This window comes from Monodelphis domestica, chromosome 4 (assembly GCF_027887165.1).
Source record: "Monodelphis domestica isolate mMonDom1 chromosome 4, mMonDom1.pri, whole genome shotgun sequence".
Classification (NCBI taxonomy): Eukaryota; Metazoa; Chordata; class Mammalia; order Didelphimorphia; family Didelphidae; genus Monodelphis; species Monodelphis domestica.
The window spans coordinates 88692544-88715294 of NC_077230.1; the positions used below are offsets into that span (position 1 = coordinate 88692544).

General features: G+C 44.6%; 1 protein-coding gene across 2 annotated transcripts in view; it reads right to left on the reverse strand.

Annotated features, from left to right (window-relative positions):
• The window catches only part of ADCY5 (adenylate cyclase 5), a 263134-nt gene extending 255222 nt beyond the window's left edge, over positions 1–7912 (reverse strand). The window contains exon 1 of one of the 2 annotated variants that reach the window (XM_056793545.1): positions 5063–7912. In XM_056793545.1, coding sequence (XP_056649523.1) covers positions 5063–6220 — 1158 coding nt within the window. In that variant the 5' untranslated portion in view covers positions 6221–7912. The remainder of the gene's footprint in view (positions 1–5062) is intronic. The other variant, XM_056793544.1, reaches the window with a different exon arrangement.
• Between the last annotated feature and the right edge of the window lie 14839 nt (positions 7913–22751).

Here is a 22751-nt window from a genome sequence, read left to right on the forward strand (position 1 = left end):
GGGAGCAGAGAAGTAATTTAGCTGGAGTCGTGATCTGCCATTTTCTTTCCTTAGTGAGAAGGTAGGTGGCTTTCTAAAGGATGGAATACCTTGAAGGGAACAAGTTGCTAGGGTCTCTCAGTCCCCACAATAGCCCCACCCCAACCAAGGTCCAGGCAAGAGGGGCATGCCACTGGAAATAACCTTTCCTGGTCTCTTTCCTCCTCCCCTCTCCAATGGTAGCCAAAGGTCAATACTGAGATCAAAGTGTCAGAACCAGCAAGGGAAAGAAGCTTCAGTCATTGGTCACCAGCAAGGAATAAAGGGGATAGCCACACTGAATCTATGTCAAAGTCAATACAAAGCTGTGTTGATCTTCACCTCTCTGGTACTCCCCAGACTTGTAGGCCCTATCACAGCAAATTCCTGGTGAGCCATTCTCACACATCCATCCCCATATTCCCCTCTATGAACAGAAAACAGGCCCACAGAACACAGAAAAGTCACCCACAAAGGCCGTGTGCCCTTCTCTGGTCTCAGAAACAATTGTTGGCAGATGAGAGTTCAAGTCAACAGAAAGGAAAAAAATCATTCTGAAAATCACATAGCTGATTGGAGGGTTTAGAAGGAATGTAAGGTAAGGGGGAGAGTGGAGGAAAGGCAGTGGGTTTGATTAGAGCAAATACCAAATGCATACTTTTAACAGATTCCTCCAATCCCTCCCTTCTGGGGAAGGAAAATGAAAAAATGGGGGAGCTCTCAGGTCCCCCTTGGGATCTAGACCTCTTTTTCAGGAATGATGTCAGAATGAATTTTATTATGTCAAACAATTAAAATATACCTTACATTGCATTAGGGCTTTCATGTCCATTTGGGGAACACATAGATACTTGGCAACTCTCTCCCATCCACAGAGAAATATCATTCAGAGATTCTAATCTTCATCACCACCCCCACACTGGCCAAGAGCTTTTTCCCCCCAAATGATCTTTAACAGACAAACATGTATACTAGACGTGTGTGTTTGTTTGTGTGCATGCAAAGGCTTTATGCAGCAGAGTGGGATACAGTCAAACAAAAATGAGGTAACCATGGCAACAGGCTCCAGCATCACTGCTGCCTATTAACACAAGTGAGGAATGTGTTTGGCAGATGCTTGAGTGTTATTTATGGTATGGGTGTAGCAAAGGGACTTCTGACAGGCAAAAAAGAAAAAAAACCTTACGATGCTCCTACTGTACCCAGAGAGGAGACAGTAGCAGGGAAAAACACTCACACACAGAAGGAGAGGGTAAGAGGCAGAGAAGAGGGAATAAGAGAAAGGCATAAAGTAAGAGACGAGAGACAAGTAGCAGGTAGGCAACAGGAGAACAGAAAGCAAAAGACAAGAAAGGATGTGAAGAAGAGAAGTGAACAAGAATTTAAGACAGAGTGAAAGAGAAAATTTACAAAAAAGGTGGGGAAGGGAAAGTGAGGATGAGAATGACAGATACCAAGAGGAAGAGGAGAGAAATAAAAGGAAGACAGGGACCAATAAATACAAGTACCAACCCCACCACCACTTAGAAAGTCGGGTTGATCAGCCCTCCCCCACTGCTTATGAAGTCCTCCCCTTGAATAAACACCATCATAAGGCACTGATTAAGAAATCAAATCTCTCCTACCAAGTAGAGCAAAGGATAGTGGCCTCAAAAAAAATTTTTAGGGGTTGGTGGTGAGAGACAGAGATTAAATAAGCAGGTAGACATTATTATTATAGGAAACTCCCTTTGCATGAGAAAGCAGGTGAGAATAAGGAAGGATATAGCCTTGAATTGAAAAATATCAACACCATTCTCAATTCATCCAGACAGCCAATTTTTAAGGAGAACCTACTATGTGCAGAGGACCATCCAAGAGATAAGACGTTAACAATCATCCACCACCAACCTTATTTCCTCCATGACTAGTTCTTCAAAAAGACAGACAACCTAACTTCCAATGGAAATCAGTAGTCACTTATCCATGGCCAGCCACAACCTGTGGCAAACAAAATACTAAGCTGTCAGCCTTTGCCACTACTAGCAGTCAGTACATGTTCAAGCAATGCAAGATCACACTGACCCTGATGTAATCAGGAAGATAAATCTGATTCTAATTTTAAAATGGTACCATTCTTTCAGAAGCAAAATGGGAAGGATTTTTGGATTACTTGCTTGTTCTAGACTACCCATATCACAGCTCCCCTCCAACTGGGTAGATTATCAAAAATGGAATGTAAATCCACAGAAACCTCAAAGCTCTAGAGGCCTGTAAAACATGGCAGGCAAAAAGGGATGCCTTTGGTGGGGTGGGGGTCAGGATGGCAGAGGAAAAAGGAAGAAGGACAGAGAAGTAAGGAAGAGGATATGGAGGAGGACACAGCAACCTCTCAGCTGCCATCCTGGCATTTTAGAGGTAAGATGAGGTTGTGGCACTTCAGGCCCTGACAGATGGCTTCCTGGTCATTCCCCTGAGGCGTGCATTTCATTGCTAGGATCAGAGACCCACATCAAGCTGAATGTCACCGGAAAATCCCAGCTAAACTCCTATTTGAGCTGTACCCACCCAAAGTTCCCAATTCCACTTTGCTTCTCTGAAGGGTCATGCCCACCAAAAGCACTCAAATGATCCTAAAAGTTGCATCAACACCCACTGCATTTTAACAAAATAGGGTCCTAAGGTTAGAAGAGCTGGTCATTAAAAATGACAGCAATAATTATGGGGGGAGAAATCCCTTGGTAGCCTTATTCTTACTAAGCAGCAGCTGACCATTTAACATTCTTTTCCCATGCATTAGACTAGAAATATTTCCATTTAACTTCAACCAAGACCACCCAAAGTTCACCCCAATGCCACTTAGTAATTCCAAAGTCTAAAATCAAACAATGTAACACCCATTTTTGAGCATCTGATTTATATAATCTCATCTTACACTAGCCTAGCCCATTAAAGATAAACAAGACAAGGTTCCTGCCTGTACAGAACTTATAATCTAGTCTGGGAGAAAATATTAGAGAAGAATGAAGTGCTTCAACTATGCTGCCACTGACTATGAATACAAGAAGAGTCCAGAGATAGGAAGGACCAATGTGGACTAAGGTATATAGGATTCTTGAAGGTAAGACTTAGATCACAGAATTTTGGAACTAAAAAGTTGGTCAATCTTCTCAGTCCCTGGAGTCCCCAGATCAGTTAAATGACCTACCAAAGATCACACAACTATTTACTGTCAGAATGGAGCTTAAAACCCAGGACTCCTGACCCATAGATCAGAGATCTTTCCACTGGAAAGGAGAAAAACCAAGGGAGTGAAGTGTCACTAAAGCCAAGAGAAGTTTCTTAGAGTACGTGATCAACATAGTCAAATGCCACAGAGAGATCTAGGAAGACAAATATTAACAAAAGGCCTTTGACTTCCATAAGAAGGAGTTAACTAGCCACCTTCAATAAAAGAGTATCAAAAGAAGGGACAGGGGCATCTAGATGGTTTAGTGGATTGAGAGTCAAGCCTAAAGAAAGGAGATCCTGGGTTCAAATATGACTTCAAATACTTCTTAGCTGTGTGACCCAGGCAAATTGCTTAGCCCTTACTGCTCTTTGTTCTTCTTAGTATTGATTCCAAGATGATAGATAAAAGTGTTTTTCTTGTTGTTGTTTAAGAAAGGGGACATAAAGTACTTTGCATTTTCTTTGTAATAAAGTTTATATTTATTTCTCTGAGCACATTATTTCCCCACCCTTCTCCCCAAATACATGAAGGTAGGAACTGTTTTTTTTTTTGTCTTTGTATCTCCAGCACTTAGCTGTCTGCCCAACAGGTAAATAAGTAGGTGTTTAATAATTGTTTGTATTGAATGAATTTTACAGAGAGTAAAGAAGGAAATGAACATGGAGGACAGGAAAGCAACAGATGAAAATGATAGGTTCAAGAAAAGGAAGGAAAGAAGCTAGAGGCAGAAAAAAGAATGTTTTTAAGATGAGGACCATGTTCTGTTTGAAGATATAGGGCAAGGAATCCAAAGAGTGACTGAAGATGCTAGAGAGGGAGGGGATAGTTCTAGAAGTGAGATAGCAAGGGACATGGGACAGTAAGATACAGAATGGGTTACATGGTTGCTTCACTAATTTGCCTTTCCACTCGCCAGGAAGTGGGCCACATTTTGGTCAAGAGGTTATTCAGGTTCCATAAGAGTTTAGATAAATTCAGGGATGATGGTTTTACAACAGGGTTATCAAGGGAAGAGAGGACACCTCTGACAGGTCTAATCCTTTGAGGCAGAGATCAAAAGGCAATCGGTGACTGTTTGGAAGATAGGACAGTGGACCAATCATTTATCATACAGTTCCCTGTAAACATTTCAGGCTATAAGTCCAAGTGCTGAAGAAGATGAAAAGGGCTACCTAATACTGAGGAGAAACAAGATACAGGTGAAGTATTTCTGGAATAGCTCAGAAGCAGGACCTTTAAAGACCAAGAAAGCCAAGAGGGATATCAGTCCACTTCCCCAGGTCTGCTCTAACTCAGTTAACTACCAAACTTGATAACATGCTATGTTTTTTTGTTGGTTGGAGTATCTGTAAATTACATAAAGCTAGCCCCACAAGCTTCAGAACACCAGAGAGCTCAAAAGAAGGCTCACCTCCCCACACTTTCATTCTGGGAATTCTTTCTCTCCAAGATACCAGCAATCAATCCAATCCACCTTGAACTCTGCTCCCTAGAATGTCCAAAGCCACCCTTTCCCTATTTTTCTGGGGGTGGGAGGAACTTGTTGGGGGAAGAATGGAATTTCTGCAACTTTGGAAAAGTAATGGAAAGGCTTTGAAGTGCCGTTGTTTTAGAGTCCAGTAACTCCATTTATGAGGGGGATATTTCGTTATTGGGAGAAGGGAAGATAAAAGGATCTTTCTATAGGATCTTCTACTCCCACACACAACCCCGAAAAAGTAAGTTATGAGGTGGGGAGGGAGGGGAATAAGAGAGAATTTTTTTTTTTTTTTGCGACCCACTGAGGCGTAATTTCACACCAGTCCAACTCCTTTGTCATCTGACTCTCCTTACCTGCTTCAGCAAGAACTGGTCCTCAGAGTTGGCCTGCAGGGAGATGGCAAGGTGTATGGCAGAGAGCAGCACCCCGCTAAGCACGGCGGCCCTCATGCGGACAGGCAGCAACGTATAAATGGTGTAAATGAAGAACACAGTCCACCAAATGCCCTCGGAGGCACTGCGAGGCTGGGGAAGCAGCACAGCTACGACCTCGACGGCCAGCACCACAGCAATGAGGGCGTAACAGGCCAGTCCCATGTGGTCCTGGTGGAAGCTGGCCCGGTTGCAAAATACGGCTAGAATAAGCACCACGGCCACCGCGGCGGAGAGCACGGCCAGGTAAGGAGGCTGGTAGTGACCGCGGGCAGCGTGGAAGGCCAGCATGACGAGGCACACGAGCACCAGCACTGCCATCAACATGGTGAGGCTGCTCTGGTTCAGGCGGAAGAAATAGCGCTGGTAAAGCCTCTCGAGTTTGTCCGACGGAAACTTCTTGGAGCGAAAGATCTGTAGGAGCGCCAGGCAGCAGGCGCCCAGTGAGAGCGCGGCTCCAGAGCCGGAGCCCGTCGAGCTGCCCGCGTCCTCAGCCTCCTCCTCTCCTCCCCCTCTGGCTCCAGGCTCTAGCTCCTCCACCGCTTTGCCCTTGCTTCGCCGCTCATCCAGACCCAGCTCCACTGAACGAGGGCGTACCTCCGCCCCGCCCCCCTGCACGGTTGCGGTACTCCGCTCCCCTGACCTGGAAGGGGCTGACCCGCCACCACTGCCACCGCTGCCACCTCCTCCGCCTGTCGGGGGGGCGCGGGTGCTGCCCCCTCCAGCTGCCCCACGGCGGTGGCGACGACTGCCCCGACAGCAGTCCTCTCCTTGCTCCTGCCAGGCTGACTTGGAACGAAAGCTGAAGCCAAAGCCACCCCCGAGAGGGTCCTGGCTGCCCAGTGGAGGTTCGTAGTCCTCATCGTTGCGCCAGCGGCTCACCAGGCGGTGCTGCTGGGGGGTCACGGCCACCCCAGTCTTTTTAGTAGAGCCGCGTGTAAGCCCCGCTGGAGGGTAGGGGTACCCATTGGCTCGAGACTCCGCTTCTCCCCAAGCCGAGCGGTGCTCCCCGCCTCCCCTGGGGGCAGCCGCGGTCTGGGCCGCGTAGCCCGGGGGGCTTATGCTTTTGGAGCGGGACATGTCCCCCTCTCCCTCCTCTTCTTCCTCCTCCCCTGGGGGGCAGGGTGGGGGACGCCAAGGGGAGGGTGGGGGACCAAGCAAGGGGACCAAGCTTGGGTCACACGTCGGGGGCGGCCCAGGTCCCTGAGCCGCCGGGCATCGTGGCACCCCCGTCCTGAACGATGTGGGGTGGCGCCTGCGGGGAAAGCGATCAGGATCTCCAGGAAAGGCAAGAGAAGCCGAGGAGGCTAGAAGTAGAGGGAAACCCGCTTTCGTTGGGGTGAAGACTGTCCAGTGTCCGAAATCCAAGTCACACCAGTGTTCGGAGAGCAGCCAGGGGTGCTCTGACTGTCGTGGGACCTCGGGGCAGGGGCTGGAATTACGAGTGAGGAGGAATGGAGAAGCGTCTTCAGCAGGCGACGCCTCTCCCGTGCCAGCGGTGCCTAGGCAGAAAGCTCCAAGATCCCACACTGAGCCTGAGCTCACCCGAGCCTGGCGCAAGACTAAGCAGCCGACGCGGCTCCTTAGGAGTCCGGGTAGGGATACCGAGCGGGAGACCTTCTCTCAAAGCGAACAGGGAACAACTGGGAGGTACGAAAGGCAGCCAGCATTATTTTCTTAAGAGGGGTGGGGAGGTGGGATGGGGGGTGGAGAGGACGGGGGAGGGGGCGGCGGGCGGAGCAACGGTTCCGGGGACCTGGGGGGAGGGTCCTGGATAGCAGGGGGCCCCGCCACCGCATCCCTTGCCTCACGCGTCAAGTGCGAGAGCGTGGCTCCAGTTTCAGACAGCGGCCCCAGTGTCCATGGGGTGGGCAAGGGAGAAGACCCGGCCCCTGCTGGATGCCCCTTCCCCACTCTTCTCCCAGCCACCCCCCTTCCAAAAAAAAAAAATTAATAATAATAAGCTTCGCAAAGCTGCCTGCTGAGCAGATGGGAGGGTTAGCTTCGGACTCAGTATCCTTCAATCCGCCGGTTTCTAGTCCATAGCCGCCGGCCTGGGTGAGAGGCGGAGAAGGACTAACAGGAAGGAAGGTATCCGGCTCACCACCAGCAACGTTATCCCCGCCTCAGAGCGGGCTTCTTGGGGAGCACAGAATGAAGAAATAGAAGATCTGAATTCAAAAGCATCCCGCCAGGACGAGGGCCAGCCGCTGCGGAGACGCTACAACCCTGGTAGATTTCCGAGGGGAAAAGAGTCTCTGGGCTAGGGGATGTTTGGAGAGCGCCATTCACGCCTCCGGCCCTGCTACTCAGACCCTTCCAGCCACCGCCGCCGCCGCCGCCGCTGTTTCTCCTCCTCTCTCCCCGGCTCGCCGCCGCCGGAGCTTCCTCTGCATCCCCTCCTACCGCTGCCTCCCCCCGCCCCCCCGCGCTGCTCTAGCCGCAGGTTACAGCAGCGCATAGCACACCCCCGGCCCACAGCGCCCCGGGCCACCAGGCTCGGCGCCCCGCTCGGCTCGGCTCGCCTCCGGCATCCTCTGCCGGGGGCGCAGAGGAAGGAGCCGGGCAGAGGCGCAGTCGCTGTTCCTGGAGGGGGCGGACTGGCGGCCAGGGGGAGCTTTCGGTCCCCTTCCTCACCTAAAATTCTGGCCGCTCCCACTTCTAGCCCAGATCGCCCTGTGCAGTGGCCACTCGCCCCCACCTCTGCCCGGAACTCGGTGCTGCGTGTCCCCTTCACTGATCCCAGCGCCCCCACCCGCCTATTCCCTCCCCCTCTCTCTTTTGTATCCCCCCCATCACCCCCTCCCCGCATTCAACCCAACTTCAACCCCAGCAAGCTGCCCCCGCCCCCTAGCTCGGCGTGATTGGCCGTTTCCTGAGCTGTCACACTAAAGTCCGGTGCTCTTATTGGGCAATTCTCAGGCCGGGCGTCTGTGCCAATGGAGGGGCGCACGGAGGCGGGGAGGCCGGGTTGCGACAGCGGGAAGGATCTGGGAGGGGACAGTCTTTACGCTCTGGAAAGGGCCAAAGGAGCGGGAGAGGCTAGACACTGTGAGAGATGGACGCAAAAAGAGGAAGACATGAAGAGAGATGGAGGCACAGGAAGATAGAGAAACACTTTTGCTGCTGACTGGTTGCATCCTTCAAGGGAGGACCAAAGAACGTAGGCAAAGAGCAGACAGCCCTAACCTGGAATGAGGGGACCAGAGCTAGTTGAGGGCACTAAATACTAGACAAGAAGGGCAACTGTGGAGATGGCCCAGCTGGTTGTTAATGTAAGAGATGAGGGTAGGAAGCAAAACCTATAGATGTATTTTGGAAAGAAGAGATCCTGGTAAGGAACAGTGTCAGGCCCTAAGATCTGAAAGTGTTCTGTAATGTTGGTCTTTAGATAAAAAAGTGATTCACACACATACATCACACCACGGTCCCTCTAGGCATTGGGGGATTTACCCCCTGTCTTAGTTCAAGTCTTCCGGGGGCAGAAGGGCAGCCCATGCAGATGAGAAACATTGCCCACCAAAACTCCTCTTTTCCTCTTCCCCAGAGCTGTTCAGTCAGTTCCTAGTGTGTTTCCTCTTCATCCCTCATCCCAGACATCCCTTTGGACAAAGGATACCAAGTATTTAAATGGTCACAAAGTTGGAAGAAACCTGAAAGATTAATCTGCAACCTGAATAAATAGTCTATTGAACAAGATGGTATCTTAGACTCCAGAATTTGAATTCATAGACCAAAACATTGATAGGACTCAAGTTCCTCAAGCCAAAGGCCAGCTTCTTACCCTTTCACTAATACAGAAGAAATGCTTTACTGGGTAAATGATGGGGACTGAAAAGCAAGCATCAAGCCATTTTTCCTGGTCTAAGGCCAAGCATACATGAAACTGGAAACAAAAGTGAAATGCAAAAAAGATATCCAAAATGATTGAAATTTGGGCACAAGGTTGACATACATTAGCAATTACCACAGGACCCTACATTTTCTATTTCATGTCATTACCCACCCAACACATGAACTCAAAGAGGAGATACTTTTCCCACAGCAATGTGGTTTCACTTTTTCCCTCTTTTTCTACAGCTTTGTCCCAAAACTTATCCTTTCCCACCCCAAGACTTGCAGTCACATAATATATTGGTATGTTTTCACTTCTGTACTTCTCCATAGTACCAGGTCAGCTACTGATCCAAGGCAGGGAAAACAACCATAAACAGATCACTGAGCTGAACTTTAAGATATCCTAAACAAAATCTTAAAAGTCTCATCTCTTGCAACTAGTTGATAAGGGGTGAGGGTAAAGGCAATATTAATTTCCAGAGATGAACTCAGCCTTGCTTCATATTACTTTCCTAAATCTATTTTTCATTCCAGCCAAATAGAACAAACTACAGTAGTTGTTCCCCAAAGTCAACATTCCATCTCCTGCATCCATCCATTTCCATAAGCTATTCTGTATCCTGGAATGCTTTTCTTCCCCATCTCCAAATCTCAAGGATTCTTATCTTTCTAACACTCTCACCTGAGGTAAAGCCTTCCCTCTTCCTCAGCAGATAGTGTCTTCTCCCTTCTCAAATGACCTAATATTTACTTATCTGTGCACATATTATATCCTCCCAGGAAATATCAGTTTTGGGAAGACCAAAGACTTTTTTCATTTTTGCCTTTGCATTCAGTGCCTTGAAAGTAGTAGATATTCATATTTTTGTAGTTGTGTTGAAATAATAGCTGAAACAGAGGTCTGAGAATGAGGAAAGTTCCATTCCGGGTGAACTCTAGCCAAGACATTGCTCAGTGCTATCTTAACCATATGATACATATATTGAGAAGTTTTTAACCTTCTTATTTCTCCATAGGTCCTAGTCTATTATCCATCAGGAGCAAAACAAGCAAACAAATTTTAAAAAATACCACCCCAAATCTCCAGACTCCGCCCCTTAATTTATTATTTATTTTAAACATTTTTTATTTGAAATTCTCTCCCTCCCTCCTATCCTCTCCCCTCCCCACTGAGAAGGCAAGCAATATGATATCAATTATACATGTGAACTTATGCAAAATATTTCCATATTAGTCATATTGAAAAAGCAAGAAAAATAAAGTGAGAAAAGTATTCTTCAATTTGCACTCAGAATTCATCAGTTCCCTGTCTCTGAAGATGGATATAATTTTTTTCATCACTAGACCTTTGGAATCGTCTTGGATCATTATATTGATCAGAGTTCCCAAGTGTTTCACAGTTGATTATTATGAAAATGTTGCTCCACAAGGATCTCCTGGTTCTTCTTTGTTTTACATTGGTTCATATAAGTCTTCTCTGTTTTTTTTTCCTGAAACCATGCTACTTGTTGTTTCTTATAGTACAATTAGATTCCATCACAATCATATGCCACAATGTGTTCAGTCATTCCTCATTGGGGAATTGACGGACAATTTCCAATTCTTTGCCATCACAAAAAGAACTGCTACAAATATTTTTGTACTTATGATCCTTTTCCTTAGTTTTTGATCTCTTTGGGATATAGACCTAGTAGTAGTGTTGCTGGGTCAAAGGGTACGCATAGTCTAATAGCCTTTTGGACATAGTTCCAAATTATCTTCCAGAACAGTTGGACAAGTTCACAACTCTACAAATAGTTCATTTGTGTACCTATTTGTCCTTCCTCCTCTCTAGCACTTGTCTTATAGGAATGAAATGGTACTTCAAAAATGTTTTAATTTGCATTTTTCTAATCAATAGTTATTTAGAACATTTTTTCATATGACTATAGATAGCTTTGATTTCTTCTTCTGAAAACAGCCTGTTCACATCATTTGACCAGTTATCATTTGGGGAAATGATCTTATTTTTCTAAATTTGTCTCAGAATATATTTGAGAACTGAAATCTTTATAAGAGAAACATAAACATTTCTGATATCACTTTGGCTATGTTACCTTTTAGCAAAATGTTGTTTCCATGACTATTTCTTTTAAGTAGATCTATCTTTGCTTTTGCTTTGTCTGAGATCATGCCTTTTAATTTCCAGAGATGAATACTCGGGTCTTGCTTCATATTACTTCCCTACATGTATTCTACATTTCAGCCAAATAGAACAAACTACAGTAGTTGTTCCCTTGCCTTTTTTTTTACTTCAATTGAAGCATATTAGATTCTACCCCAGCCCTTTATTTTAGTTCTGTGTGTGTCTTTGTGTTTCAAATGTGTCTCTTGTAAACAACATATTGTTGGACTCTGGTTTCTAATCCATTCTATCTCCAGTTTTATGGGTCAGTTCATCCCATCCATCTTCACAGTTATGATTACTATATATTTCCCTCTATCCCATTATCTTCTATTTCTTCCTCTCTCTTTTTATCCTATCCCTCCACAAAAGTCTATTTTGCTTCTAACCACTTCCTCCCTTAATCCACCCTCTCTTTTATCCTCTTGCCATTACTCTTATCCCTATCCTCTACTAATTCCCTTTTGGGTAAGTTACATTTCTATACATAACCGAGTGTGTGTGTGTATATATATATAATCATATACATACATATATTCTTCTTTCTTTGAAACAATTCTGATGTCTGATGAGAGTGAGGTTCAAGCATTGCCTGCCCCCCCTCCTTCCCATTTCATTTTCCCTTCCACTATAAAAACTCCTCCTCATATATCACTGTTTTCTGTGAGGAAATTTTCTCCATTTTACTCCAACTCTCAATTCATCCTCCTTTGTTACTCCTCCCTTTTTTGAGGTTATTACAACATAATTGACTCATACTAGTGGCCTCCCTATGTAAACTCTTTTTAACTAATAATGATAAAGCTCTTAGGAGTTACATGTATCATCTTCCTATATCATAGGCATATAAATAATTTAACTTTATTGATCCCTTTGTGAATACTCTTTCATGTTTACCTTTTTATATTTCTCTTGTGTTTTTTATTTGAATGTCTTATTTTCTGTTTAACTGGTCTTTTTATGCATAATGCTTGAAAGTCCTCTATTTCACTAAATATCCATTTCCTCCCTAAAGATTACATTTTTTGCTAGGTAGATGATGCTTAGTTGTAAGCCTAGCTTCTTTGTCTTTCCAGAATATTTCTAACATTCTAAGCCCTTTACTCCTTTAACATGGAAGCCACTAAATCTTATGCTGTCCTGACTGTGGCTCCAGAATATTTGAATTGTTTGTTCTTGGCTACTTGAAGTATTTTCTCTTTAACCTGGCTGTTATATTCCTGGGAGTTTTCTTTTGGAGATCAGTGGATTCTTACAATTTTTATTTTACCCTGAGGATCTAAGATATCTAAGCAGTTTTCTTTGATAATTTCTTGATATACAATGTCTAGGTTCTTTCTTTGATCATGACTTTCAGGTAGTCCAATAATTCTTAGACTACCTCTCCTTGATCTTTTTTCCACGTCAATTTTATTTCACATTCTTTTGACGTTGTTTTATTGTTCCTTGATGTTTGATGGAGTCTTTAGCTTCCATTTGTCCAGTTCTAATTTTTAAAAATAATTTTCTTCAGTGAGATTTTTGTGCATCCTTTACCATTAGGCTAATTTTGTTTTTAAAAATGTTATTTTCTTCAGTGCCTCTTTCACCAAGATATTACTTTTCCTTTCAGAATTTTCTTGAAATCTTTCTCATTTCATTTCCCAGTTTTTCCTCTACTACTCTTATCTCTTTCTTGAACTCTTCTAGGAATTCGTGTTGGGCTTGAGTTCAATTCATATTTTTCTTGGAGGCCTAGAAATCCATTTCTTTGTAACTATTTTATTAAAAGCACTATAAACTTCTTCTCACTCACTTTTCAACTCTTTGCAATCTGACTTCTGACCTCATCACTCAACTGAAACTTCTCTCTCCAAGGTTGCCATACATAGATTTCTTGATTGCCCAATCTAAAGACCATTTCTTAATTCTTGTTTTTCTTGATCTCTCCAAAACATTTGACATTTTTGGACAATTCCTGCATGTTCTCTCTTCCCTGCATTATCATTATATTACTCCCTCTTGGTTCTCTTGCAACTCATCAGACCTTTGCTTTCCAGTGTCTTTTGCTGACTCATCAGGCATACTCCAGCCCCTGTGAATATACCCTAAAACTTTCTTCTGAACTGAGCCTCTTTTGTCTTTGAATTATCTGCTGGTAATATCCTCTCTCCCAGACTCACTTAATCATCTCTCTACAGATGATTCTCAACTTCAAGAGTCTCTCTCCTAAGCTTCAGCCCTTCATCTCCTAATGACTACTGGGCATTTCAAACTGAATATCATATAAAATGTCTTAAATTCAACTTGTCCAATATGGAGCCCATTGTTTTCTTCCCACTCCAAACCTTTTCCCCTTCCAAACTCTCCTATTTCTTTTAAGGTCATCTCTTAATTAATCATTAATTCCTAAGGTCAGCATCCTTGGCATTATTCTTGATTCCTTACTTTTGACCTCACAATATTTCTCCAGACTGTCCCCTTCTCCAGATTCTTGTCTCCACCTTACTTTAGGCTCTCATCACTTCTCCTCTGTTCTATTCTAATACTTCCAAATTGGTCTCCTGGCCTCAAATTTGCATTCACTCCAATTCATCTTTCATATAGCTACCAAAGTGATTTTCCTAAAATGCAGATGTGACTATGTCATCCCTCTACTCAATAAAATCTGTTGGCTCCCTATTGTCCCTAGGATCAAATGCCAACTTCTTTGTTAAGCTTTTAAAAAGGGGGCAGCTAGGTGATACACTGGATAGAGTAGACTCAGGAAGACCTATGTTCAAATCTGACTTCAGATACTTCCTACTTGGGTGACCTTGGGCAAGTCACTTCACCCTATTTGCCTCAGTTTCCTCATCTGCAAAATGAGCTAGAGAAGGAAATGCTGAACCACTTCAACATCTTTGCCAAGAAAAGCCCAAACAGGGGACAGGGCTCAAAGAGTCAGACACAACTGAACAACAATTGCCTCTGGAATAAAATAGAAACTCCTTTGTTAAGCTTTTTAAAGCCCTTCACAATCTGACCCCAACTCATCTATCCAGCCATATTATATGTTACTCTCCTACCCAAACCCAATCGTCCCACCTAACTGATCCACATGCTGTTCCTTGAACCCAACATTCCTCTCTTATTTCCTTGCCTTTCCACTAGTTATCACTCCTGCATGAAATCCACTCCCTCCTCTCCTCTGCCCCTTAAAATCACTATTCTTCCCCTGTTAAAACTAGGTTCAATTATCCTCTTCCACCTCTCAAGCAAACTTTTCCTGATTCCTCTGCTACTAGTGACTACCTAACTACCATGCATTTATTTTGCATATGTGTGTAGACACATACATACATACACATGTGTGTCTATACACACATAGGTATAAATGTATATATAGGGCTGCTGGCAAAAGTTCCTCTGATAGAAAATAAGCTCCTAAAGGGTAAGAATGAAGAAGCTAGGTAGCATGGTGGATAGAGTGCCATGCCTGGAGTTGGGAGGACCTGGGTTCAAATCTGACCCTGAACACTTCCTAGCCCAGTCACTTAACCCCAATTGCCTAGCCCTTTCTGCTCTTCTATCTTACCGTTGATAACCAAGAGAACATAAGCATTGTTTTTTAAAGGGTAGGGGCCATTTAACTTTTGTCTCTGTTACCCTAGCACCTCGTGCAATGCCTGGAACATAATAAGTGCTTAATAAATGTGAGTTGATTAATTGACTAGACTATGCCTTCTGCTTACATTTTCCTCTTAGCCTCTCTCTGTTGGGATGGACCAAAGTATTCCTCAGGCCAAAGCACTTTCCTTTGTGTCTCCTGTTTTCTTAGACTGTACTCTGCCCCCTGAGCATAGCTCTTCCTTTGAAGGAATGGCCTGTGTATGCTTACCATTTTGCCATCTCCTGGACCACCTTTGCTATCTCTTATAGACCAGATGCCCCTCATTCTACACTCAGTTCACAATATTTCTACCCTGACAATGTTCTATGCTCAAAAATACCCACCCCTCCCTCCCTCCATCTCCTCCCAAACTCTCCTTCCCTGAGTCATGACTAGTCTTATTCATTGGTCAAACAGGCCAAATGCAATCTCCCAGTTTGGATTTCAATGCTGCTGGGAAGTCTCCCCAGCCCACAAATCTCTTCCCCCACTTTGTCGCTTTGTCTCTCTGCCTGAAATCCCACCATTGGAAATTTATCTTTGTTGAGAGTACAAATCCCCTTGGGAGGGTGAGCACATTAAGCTTGGTCATCAGTCATTCACACTTTAATGCCAATTAGTTTAATTAGACTGCTTTCTTCCCAACAATTAGCTTTGATTGAATACTTTGAAATTTCTCAATTTTGGTTGGGAGGAGGAAGGTAGGGCAGGAAATTTTGAAGCATGAGACACTTTTAGAAAGAGCAACCCTGCATTTGGCACTGAAATGCAAAGATTGATTGGGCCACTGTTGGGGAACGAAATACCTGAAGGGTAAGTAAAGTTAGAAAAGGAGGGAGGGAGGTAAGAGGGCACCAGAGCCAAATTCTGCCTCTTTTCAGAATCTTGCTTAGGGTGGGCCTTTCCCTCCAGAGAGCTTTTGTTTTGGGGGTTTTTGGTGGGGATAAGGAGGGAAGGTCCAGACCTGTGATTTATTCAATGTTGTGAATTTCTGGTATGGAAACTTCCCTTACCAACTCACATCAGCAACTCTTTTGTGATTTAGAGTCTAAAAACAATCTTAGCCAAGCAAATACTCAATTAAGCACATATGATTGATAACCACTTAGGTTAATAGATTAACCCTGTCCTAGGATTTGCATTCTGAAAGAGGTTGCTGGTCAACCCAAAGAATGCTTGAATCGTAGATGGCAGGCTTGAGGAAATAATAGAGTTGAGAGGTATAAGGGCTTTCTGGACCCCTAAAAAATCACACCATGTAAATTGCCTGCTTTGGTCTATGGGGCAAAACCAGCCCTGTTCAGGCAAGGCAGTAGAAAGCGTGCTGGATTTGAAATGAAGGCCTAGAGCTCAGAGTCCTGCGTGACCCTGGGCAAGTCAACCTCTCTAGACTGGCTTCTTTAATTATAAGTTGACAGGGTTGAATTAGCTGATCTCCAATACCCCTTTGAGCTCTAAATCTGAAATCCTCTGATCTCCTGCCCACAGGGGAATCATTTTTACATCTTTATTTGTTATAAATCTGACAGAATCCTTCCCTTGGGCCCTCCAGAGGCCACACTGAAATCTTCAGAGCTAATTTTTAGTGTCTTCCTGCCTGTGCATTCAGCCGCCCTACCATTTGACTCTTCAGGCTAGCCCTACTCCCACCCATCCAGATCCACCTCTTCAAAAGTGTTCATATACTTCAAGCCAGGACTTCCCCACCTTGTCCTGAAACGGAGGTCTGCTGATTTCTCTCTAGTCCTGGGATTGCTAGTGGGATCCCGGATTGCAAGTCTGCAGCAGGCTAGGGATCAAACTCGGTCCACATCTGCAGAGGGAAACCCCTATTGGGATGCTCGGTTGACCATAGGGAGCAGCCGTGGCGGGATTGGGGAACATCTAGACTTTGGATCTTGGGCTTTGTTAAACTCTATCCTTCTTAGAACTGAGTCAGAGTGGTACGATTCTCAGGGAAACAGGGCACTTTGGCTGGAGGGGAGCCAGAAGGCAGATGCTTTGCCTATAGCCCTAATAAGGGCAGCACCCTTTCTTAACCCTAAGGTTGCCTTCAGCCATGCAGATAAAAGCAGGGATGCTGGCAACTCCTGGGCCAGTGTTCCTAAAATGGCCCCAGCAGACCTCCATCTGGAAGGAAGAGTGTTTCCTGATTGAGTGGAAAGTAAAAAGCAGTGAGAAGTATCAATCAAACTTTTTTTTTAATGGTTCTTTTGCTGTGGCTGCAAAGCTAATTGCCTTGGTAGGAAGGAAAACAAGAAAGCCAGGTGAGGCATCTTCACTCCAGGGCAGCGCAATTCACATGGGGAGGCTGATTCCTGGCATGACTTTCCCTGTGGCTCTCTTTTCGCATTCTTTTGCTCAAAGGCTCATGTATCAGTGGGGATGAAGGTGGTGGTTAGGAGGAGGAGGAAGAGGAGGAGGGGTCCTTTGATGTGGCACTTAAGTGGGGCAAAGCTCTTCATGTGTGCACATTTATGGCCCTAGAACTCTCTCTCACCTAGCTTTCCGGTGGCTTTTTTGTGCCTAAGTTCTCAGGCAACCACCTATTGGTCTATGTATGTATTTCTATCTATAGATATCATTTAATCAGCCTTGGCAAAGCTGTACACACAGATGTGCATCTATAGGAAACCCCACATATGTAATTTAATCAGTTTTGACAAAGCCATGTAGATACACGCACATATATGAAGGTTTAGATGTTTACACATCATTTAATCCACTTAGGCAAAGCTGTTTGTAGGGGTGTGTATGTATATATGTGTGTGTACATATAGATGTGAAATTTTATATACATATGTGTGTGTGCCAATCAGCTTTGACAGGGCTATATATGTGGGAGTGTGTACTTGTCTATCAGCATGTGTATATATGTGCATGTGTAAGTGTGTGTGATTGTATATATGATCTCATTTGTCTTCACAACAATCCTGTGAGGTAGGTACAAATATTACACTATTGACAGGCAACTAGTCAACTCAATAGACAGAATGTTGCAATTAGAGAAAGGGAGACCTGTTAACATTCTTCTTCAGATATTACTATCTGTGTGATCCAGGTCAGTGTCAGCTTCCTAGTGGAAATAATGCTATTAGTTCCTATAAAGGGTTATTGTGAATAATAAGATCATAGGACCGTAAGTCTTGACTTGGAATGGATGTGATTCTATCCACATAGTTTTTAAGCCCTCACCTTCTGTCTTAGAAACAATACTGTGTTTTGGTTCCAGAGTGGATGAGTAGTAAGAGCTAGGCAATGAGGGTTAGGTTTTGGCAATATATTTTGAATATCTATTTTCAATCACTTGAAGCATCAATTGGTGATGCTACATGATTTTTATATTTTTGATTTTGTTCACATTTCTATATCAACCACCTTTCATTTAAAAAAAAAAAGGGGGATATGTAGCATCCCAAGCATATTCACATCTATGAAATATAGATGACTGTATGATTGCTGTGTCTCCAAGCATAAGGTTATACCAATGAGGCTTGTGAATGTAACCTTGAACTGGCCATGTGGCCCTTGGCTAAGACAAACTCATTAGCATGCTCGGAGTCAATTCCCCGGGAAAGCGCGGTTTGCAATCTACACGCCCAAAGGTGTTCCCTCTACCTTGCCACCCAATCTTAATTGTCTATACTTTGTGATGTGGTTACTACGTCCTTGGGAGTACCGCCCAAGCAGGACATGAATAAATTCAGAGGCAATCCCATGAACTTCCTCTTGGCCTTTCTCCCTTCCATGGAGCTCCACTGGGCTCCTCAATGACTATGTCTCTCTCTTCTTGACCTTCTCCTTCCCCGAGGCTGGAACCATCTCGGCCTGCATTCTCTATCTTAATCTCCTCAAACACCTTGTATTCCATTATCCTCATTTTCCGCCTTAAGGAAAATCATAGGGGTTGCCTGCCCTATCCAATCACTGATTTGTCCCTGTCTTTCATTTCCACCCTGGTTCTCGGTTCCTACCTCTCCTCGGGTCCCATCACAAAGGTGAGCCCCTTCCCTTGTGGGACCCTGCTGGTCAGGGAAGTCCATTAAGGAAAACCCCACAACTTGCTCAGGGTCACACAGCTGGGAAGTGTCTGAGGCCATATTTGAACCCAGGACCCTCTGTCTCTGGGCCTGACTCTCAATCCACTGAGCCACCCAGCTGTCCCCATCTGGAAGGAATATGAGAAGCTGCCTAGTCTCCTTATTTTACAGATGAGGAAACTAAGGCCCATAGAGATTAAATGACTTGCCCAACATCATACCAACAGTCAGCATCAGCAGTAGGACAATGGATAAAAGGCTTCATTTGGAGTTAGGAGAGATCTGGGTTTGATTCCCACCTCTAACATTAGTCATATGACCCCAATTACTCTCTGAACCTTTATTTTTCCCATCTGTAAATGAAATAATAACACTTTTAGGTCCCTACCAAGCAGGCTGTTTTAGGAATCGGCTAAGATAATTTATTAAAAAGTATGGCATAAATAAGTGTCAGTGATGAGGATGCTGTTATGTCACAAATTCTATGACAGCCATCTGCTTGACCAAAAGCTTCTTGAGTCCTTCCCTGTTCTCCAAGGTAAATGGATGGGAAGTTTCAGAAATCTAACACAGGTGGACTTTTGTCTTACACCTTAAGGCTTTCTTTGTTCACTTCTTTCTCAACCATCCCTCAAACCAAAGTCAAGCCACTGAGCGGTCTGGTTCTTTGGCACCTGACCTTGTCTGGTTCCTTGGCTTTAGGGAATGGCTTCATTTCATCCTTATTATCCCCCCTCCTCTAATTACCTGACTCCCTGTCTACACTACCATCATATACTACATCCAGTGCCTCTTACCTTCCCACTGCCTATCTCCATATATCTCAGACGTTCGTACAAGAACACTTCCAAGTGTTCTCAACAGACACTTTCAGAAAAATTACCTTACACCTGGGCAAGGCCATTTGAAGTAAAACTCAAAATGACTTCGAGCCACATAAGATGGCATTTAGACTTCCTCTAATATTCTAATTTCCAGGGCCTAGTTTGCTCCTGCTTAGACTCCTCCATGTCCCTGGAGGACAATAGTATCTCCCCTATCAGAACCACGGTTGACCTAACTGGTGAAATAAAAATAAAGTGTGCACATATAAGTCTATAGTATGAGTATGTAAGGTTAGGTGGATTAATAGATACTTAACTGGTACTGGCTTTAGGCCAGTTAGCAGAAGACCTTAAGTTTGGGAAGGCTTTCAAAGAGAAACTGATTTCCCTCTAACACTGGTACCTTTGAATGGAATTCATGAGTCCATTGTATATTCCCAATTCTACTTTGGATCACTGGGCATCCTTCCTGATTGCATACTGGGTTTGCATAATGCTATGCAGTCTCTTAGCTGTTTGGTATTCAGAACCCTTCATAACCTCTCCTTGCTCCATCTTTCCAGGATTCTTGCACATCCTACTTCTGAGCATGTTGAGTTGGGATTGAGAATGGGGTGGCAGCATGGTTGGACCTACACTTCAGCCAGATCATTTTGAGTGGCAAATGGACTGGATTTAGGAGAGGCTTGTGTCGGGGAGAAGTACCAGCAGGTTTCTGAAATAGCCCAGGCGTGAGGTGATGAGGGTCTACACCAGGATGGTGGTGTTAGAGGAGAGAAAAGACATCTACGGGAGATAATCTGGGTATTAAAATGGCAGACCCTGGCAACAGATTGGATATGAGGGAAGGAGGGGTGAGAAAAAAGTGCAGTCAATTATAATTGGGTTACTAGCCTGGATGCCTGGGATTCTATGGCTCCTTTTAGTACAAAGACAGCTTGATTTGATGTTGGAAAATCCGATTTCTAACCTTGATTCTTTCACTTACTCCTGGGTTACTTTTGGCCAAACCACAACCACTTTGGACCTGTTTCCTCTAAAGTCTCTTTCATATCTAAATATATGTCCCCTAGGATCTCTGTGATCCCATGAAAACTCCTCATTTCAAAGGAAACTGGACCATCTGCAAGCTCTAATCTGCATGGCTTCGAGATGAACCACCAGCTAATAGAGAACCTCCAGGAGTGGGGAGGGGGGGCAGGGACCAAGATGGCGGAGTAGTAGAAAGAAGCACAGCTCCCTCCCTTTTTCACAAAATCTCTTGGGTCAGAACTAAAAAATGCACCAGACCAATGCTGATGGGGAAATCTAAGAAAAAGTTACAGTGAGTCATTTTTCCAGCTTAAGTCAGCATAATGAGACAAATAGAGAGTTTTGTGGACACCGAGGATGAGGTCTGGCCAAGAGTGGGAGAATGTTAGAGCCCACAGACTGAGGATGAAGGGCACCAGGGCAAAGAGGAGTACCAGATAGTTTATCATGACCTCATGCTGTGGGAAGAGGTGCCAAATGGAAGCTTTGTTGCTTACCAGCCCGTTTTAGGTCAAAGATCGAGAATGGACTAAGGAGAGGAACTACATCTATGGGCAACATTCTAGGGTTATGGAGTGCTTACAGGTCAGGCTAGCTATGTCCTGAGCAAGGGACAGGTTCAGAAACAAGCAGCAGCAGCAGCAGCATTATAGCTCAGATTCCAGGAAGGAAGCAGGGTTTGATTCCAACTTCTTTTTTGTTTGTTTTGCTTATTTTTTAAACCCTTACTTTCCATCTTAGAATCAATATTATGCATTAGTGCTAAGACAGAAGAGCAATAAGAGGCAGTGGGGTTCAAGTGACTTGCCCAGGGTCACACAGCTAGGAAATGCCTGAGGCCAGATTTGAACAGAAGCCTCCAGTCTCCAGACCTGGCTCTCTATCCACTGAACCATCTAACCACCCCAAAGAAATATGTTATTAAGTGGCAAATGATTGATGCAGATAATGAAAATGTTGATGATGGCTGGCATTTATTTACCACTCTAGGGTTTTCCAAGTACTATGCATATTTCATATAGTTGATCCTCACAAAAGCCTTAGAGGGAAGGTACTTTGGATGCTGTATCCACCTTACAGATGAGATAGCTGAGGGAGATAACCTCAGAGAGGTTAAAGAACTTGTGCATGGCTAAGTAGTAAAGGTAACATTCGAACCCTGGTCTCTCCTGCCTCCAAGGCCACTGCTCTCCCTCTAGGTTCTCTGGCTTCCATCAAGACTCAAACATAATCTGAGCTGCAGCAGAATGCCTTTCCTGTCCTTCTCTCCCCCATCCTACCCCTAGTACCATCTCCCTGAGACTCTTCTACAGATTCACCTAGTTATTTACCTACCTCTCTCTCATTAGAATGTAAGATCCTGGAAGTCAGGGACTATTTTTTTGCCTCTCTTTGTACCCCCAACACTTAGCTCATCAATCGACTTGTCAACTGACCAACTGTCTATAGATTCATGGGAAGGAATTATGGGTCAGATTGCTTAGGGATGACTTCTTAGAGGAAATGTGGTCTGACTTGAGCTTTGAAGGCTATGCAGATATTAGACAGAGATTGGGTAGGGATGGCCAAAGACTCGGTTTCCTCATGTGTAAAATGCTGGGGTTGGAATGAGTGATGACCAACATCCCTTCTAGATCTTTGATGGACTCCCTGATACCTTGATGTGTGCTGGAGGCCTCAGGCAGCTTCTGCTCTTTCTTCCTATATTTTTCTCTCCCGGGGCAGATAGTGGACAATTCATTTGCCTGTGGAGAAGGATTCCCCTGGAATTCTCTGCCAGCCTCTTTCCAGGGCTACTCCTCTAGCCAGGGAAAATCTGGTTCTGCCTTAGGACGATGTAGATCTTCTTGCCCTGCCAGGAATGGGGCAGAACCCACTATAAGGGAACCCAATACCACGATACACCCCGGATATTTTGGTCAGTAGCGATGCACTGTAAAAAATGGCGTCCGTTCTCTTCCCAGACGGCATAATGGTTTGGAAGCAAATGAGCTTTCCTGAGAGCAGACAGCCCAGGAGCCAGCCAGAGTTGCACTGGTCGGCAGACACTTGTTAAAAGCAAATGTTATTAAAGGCAGCAACA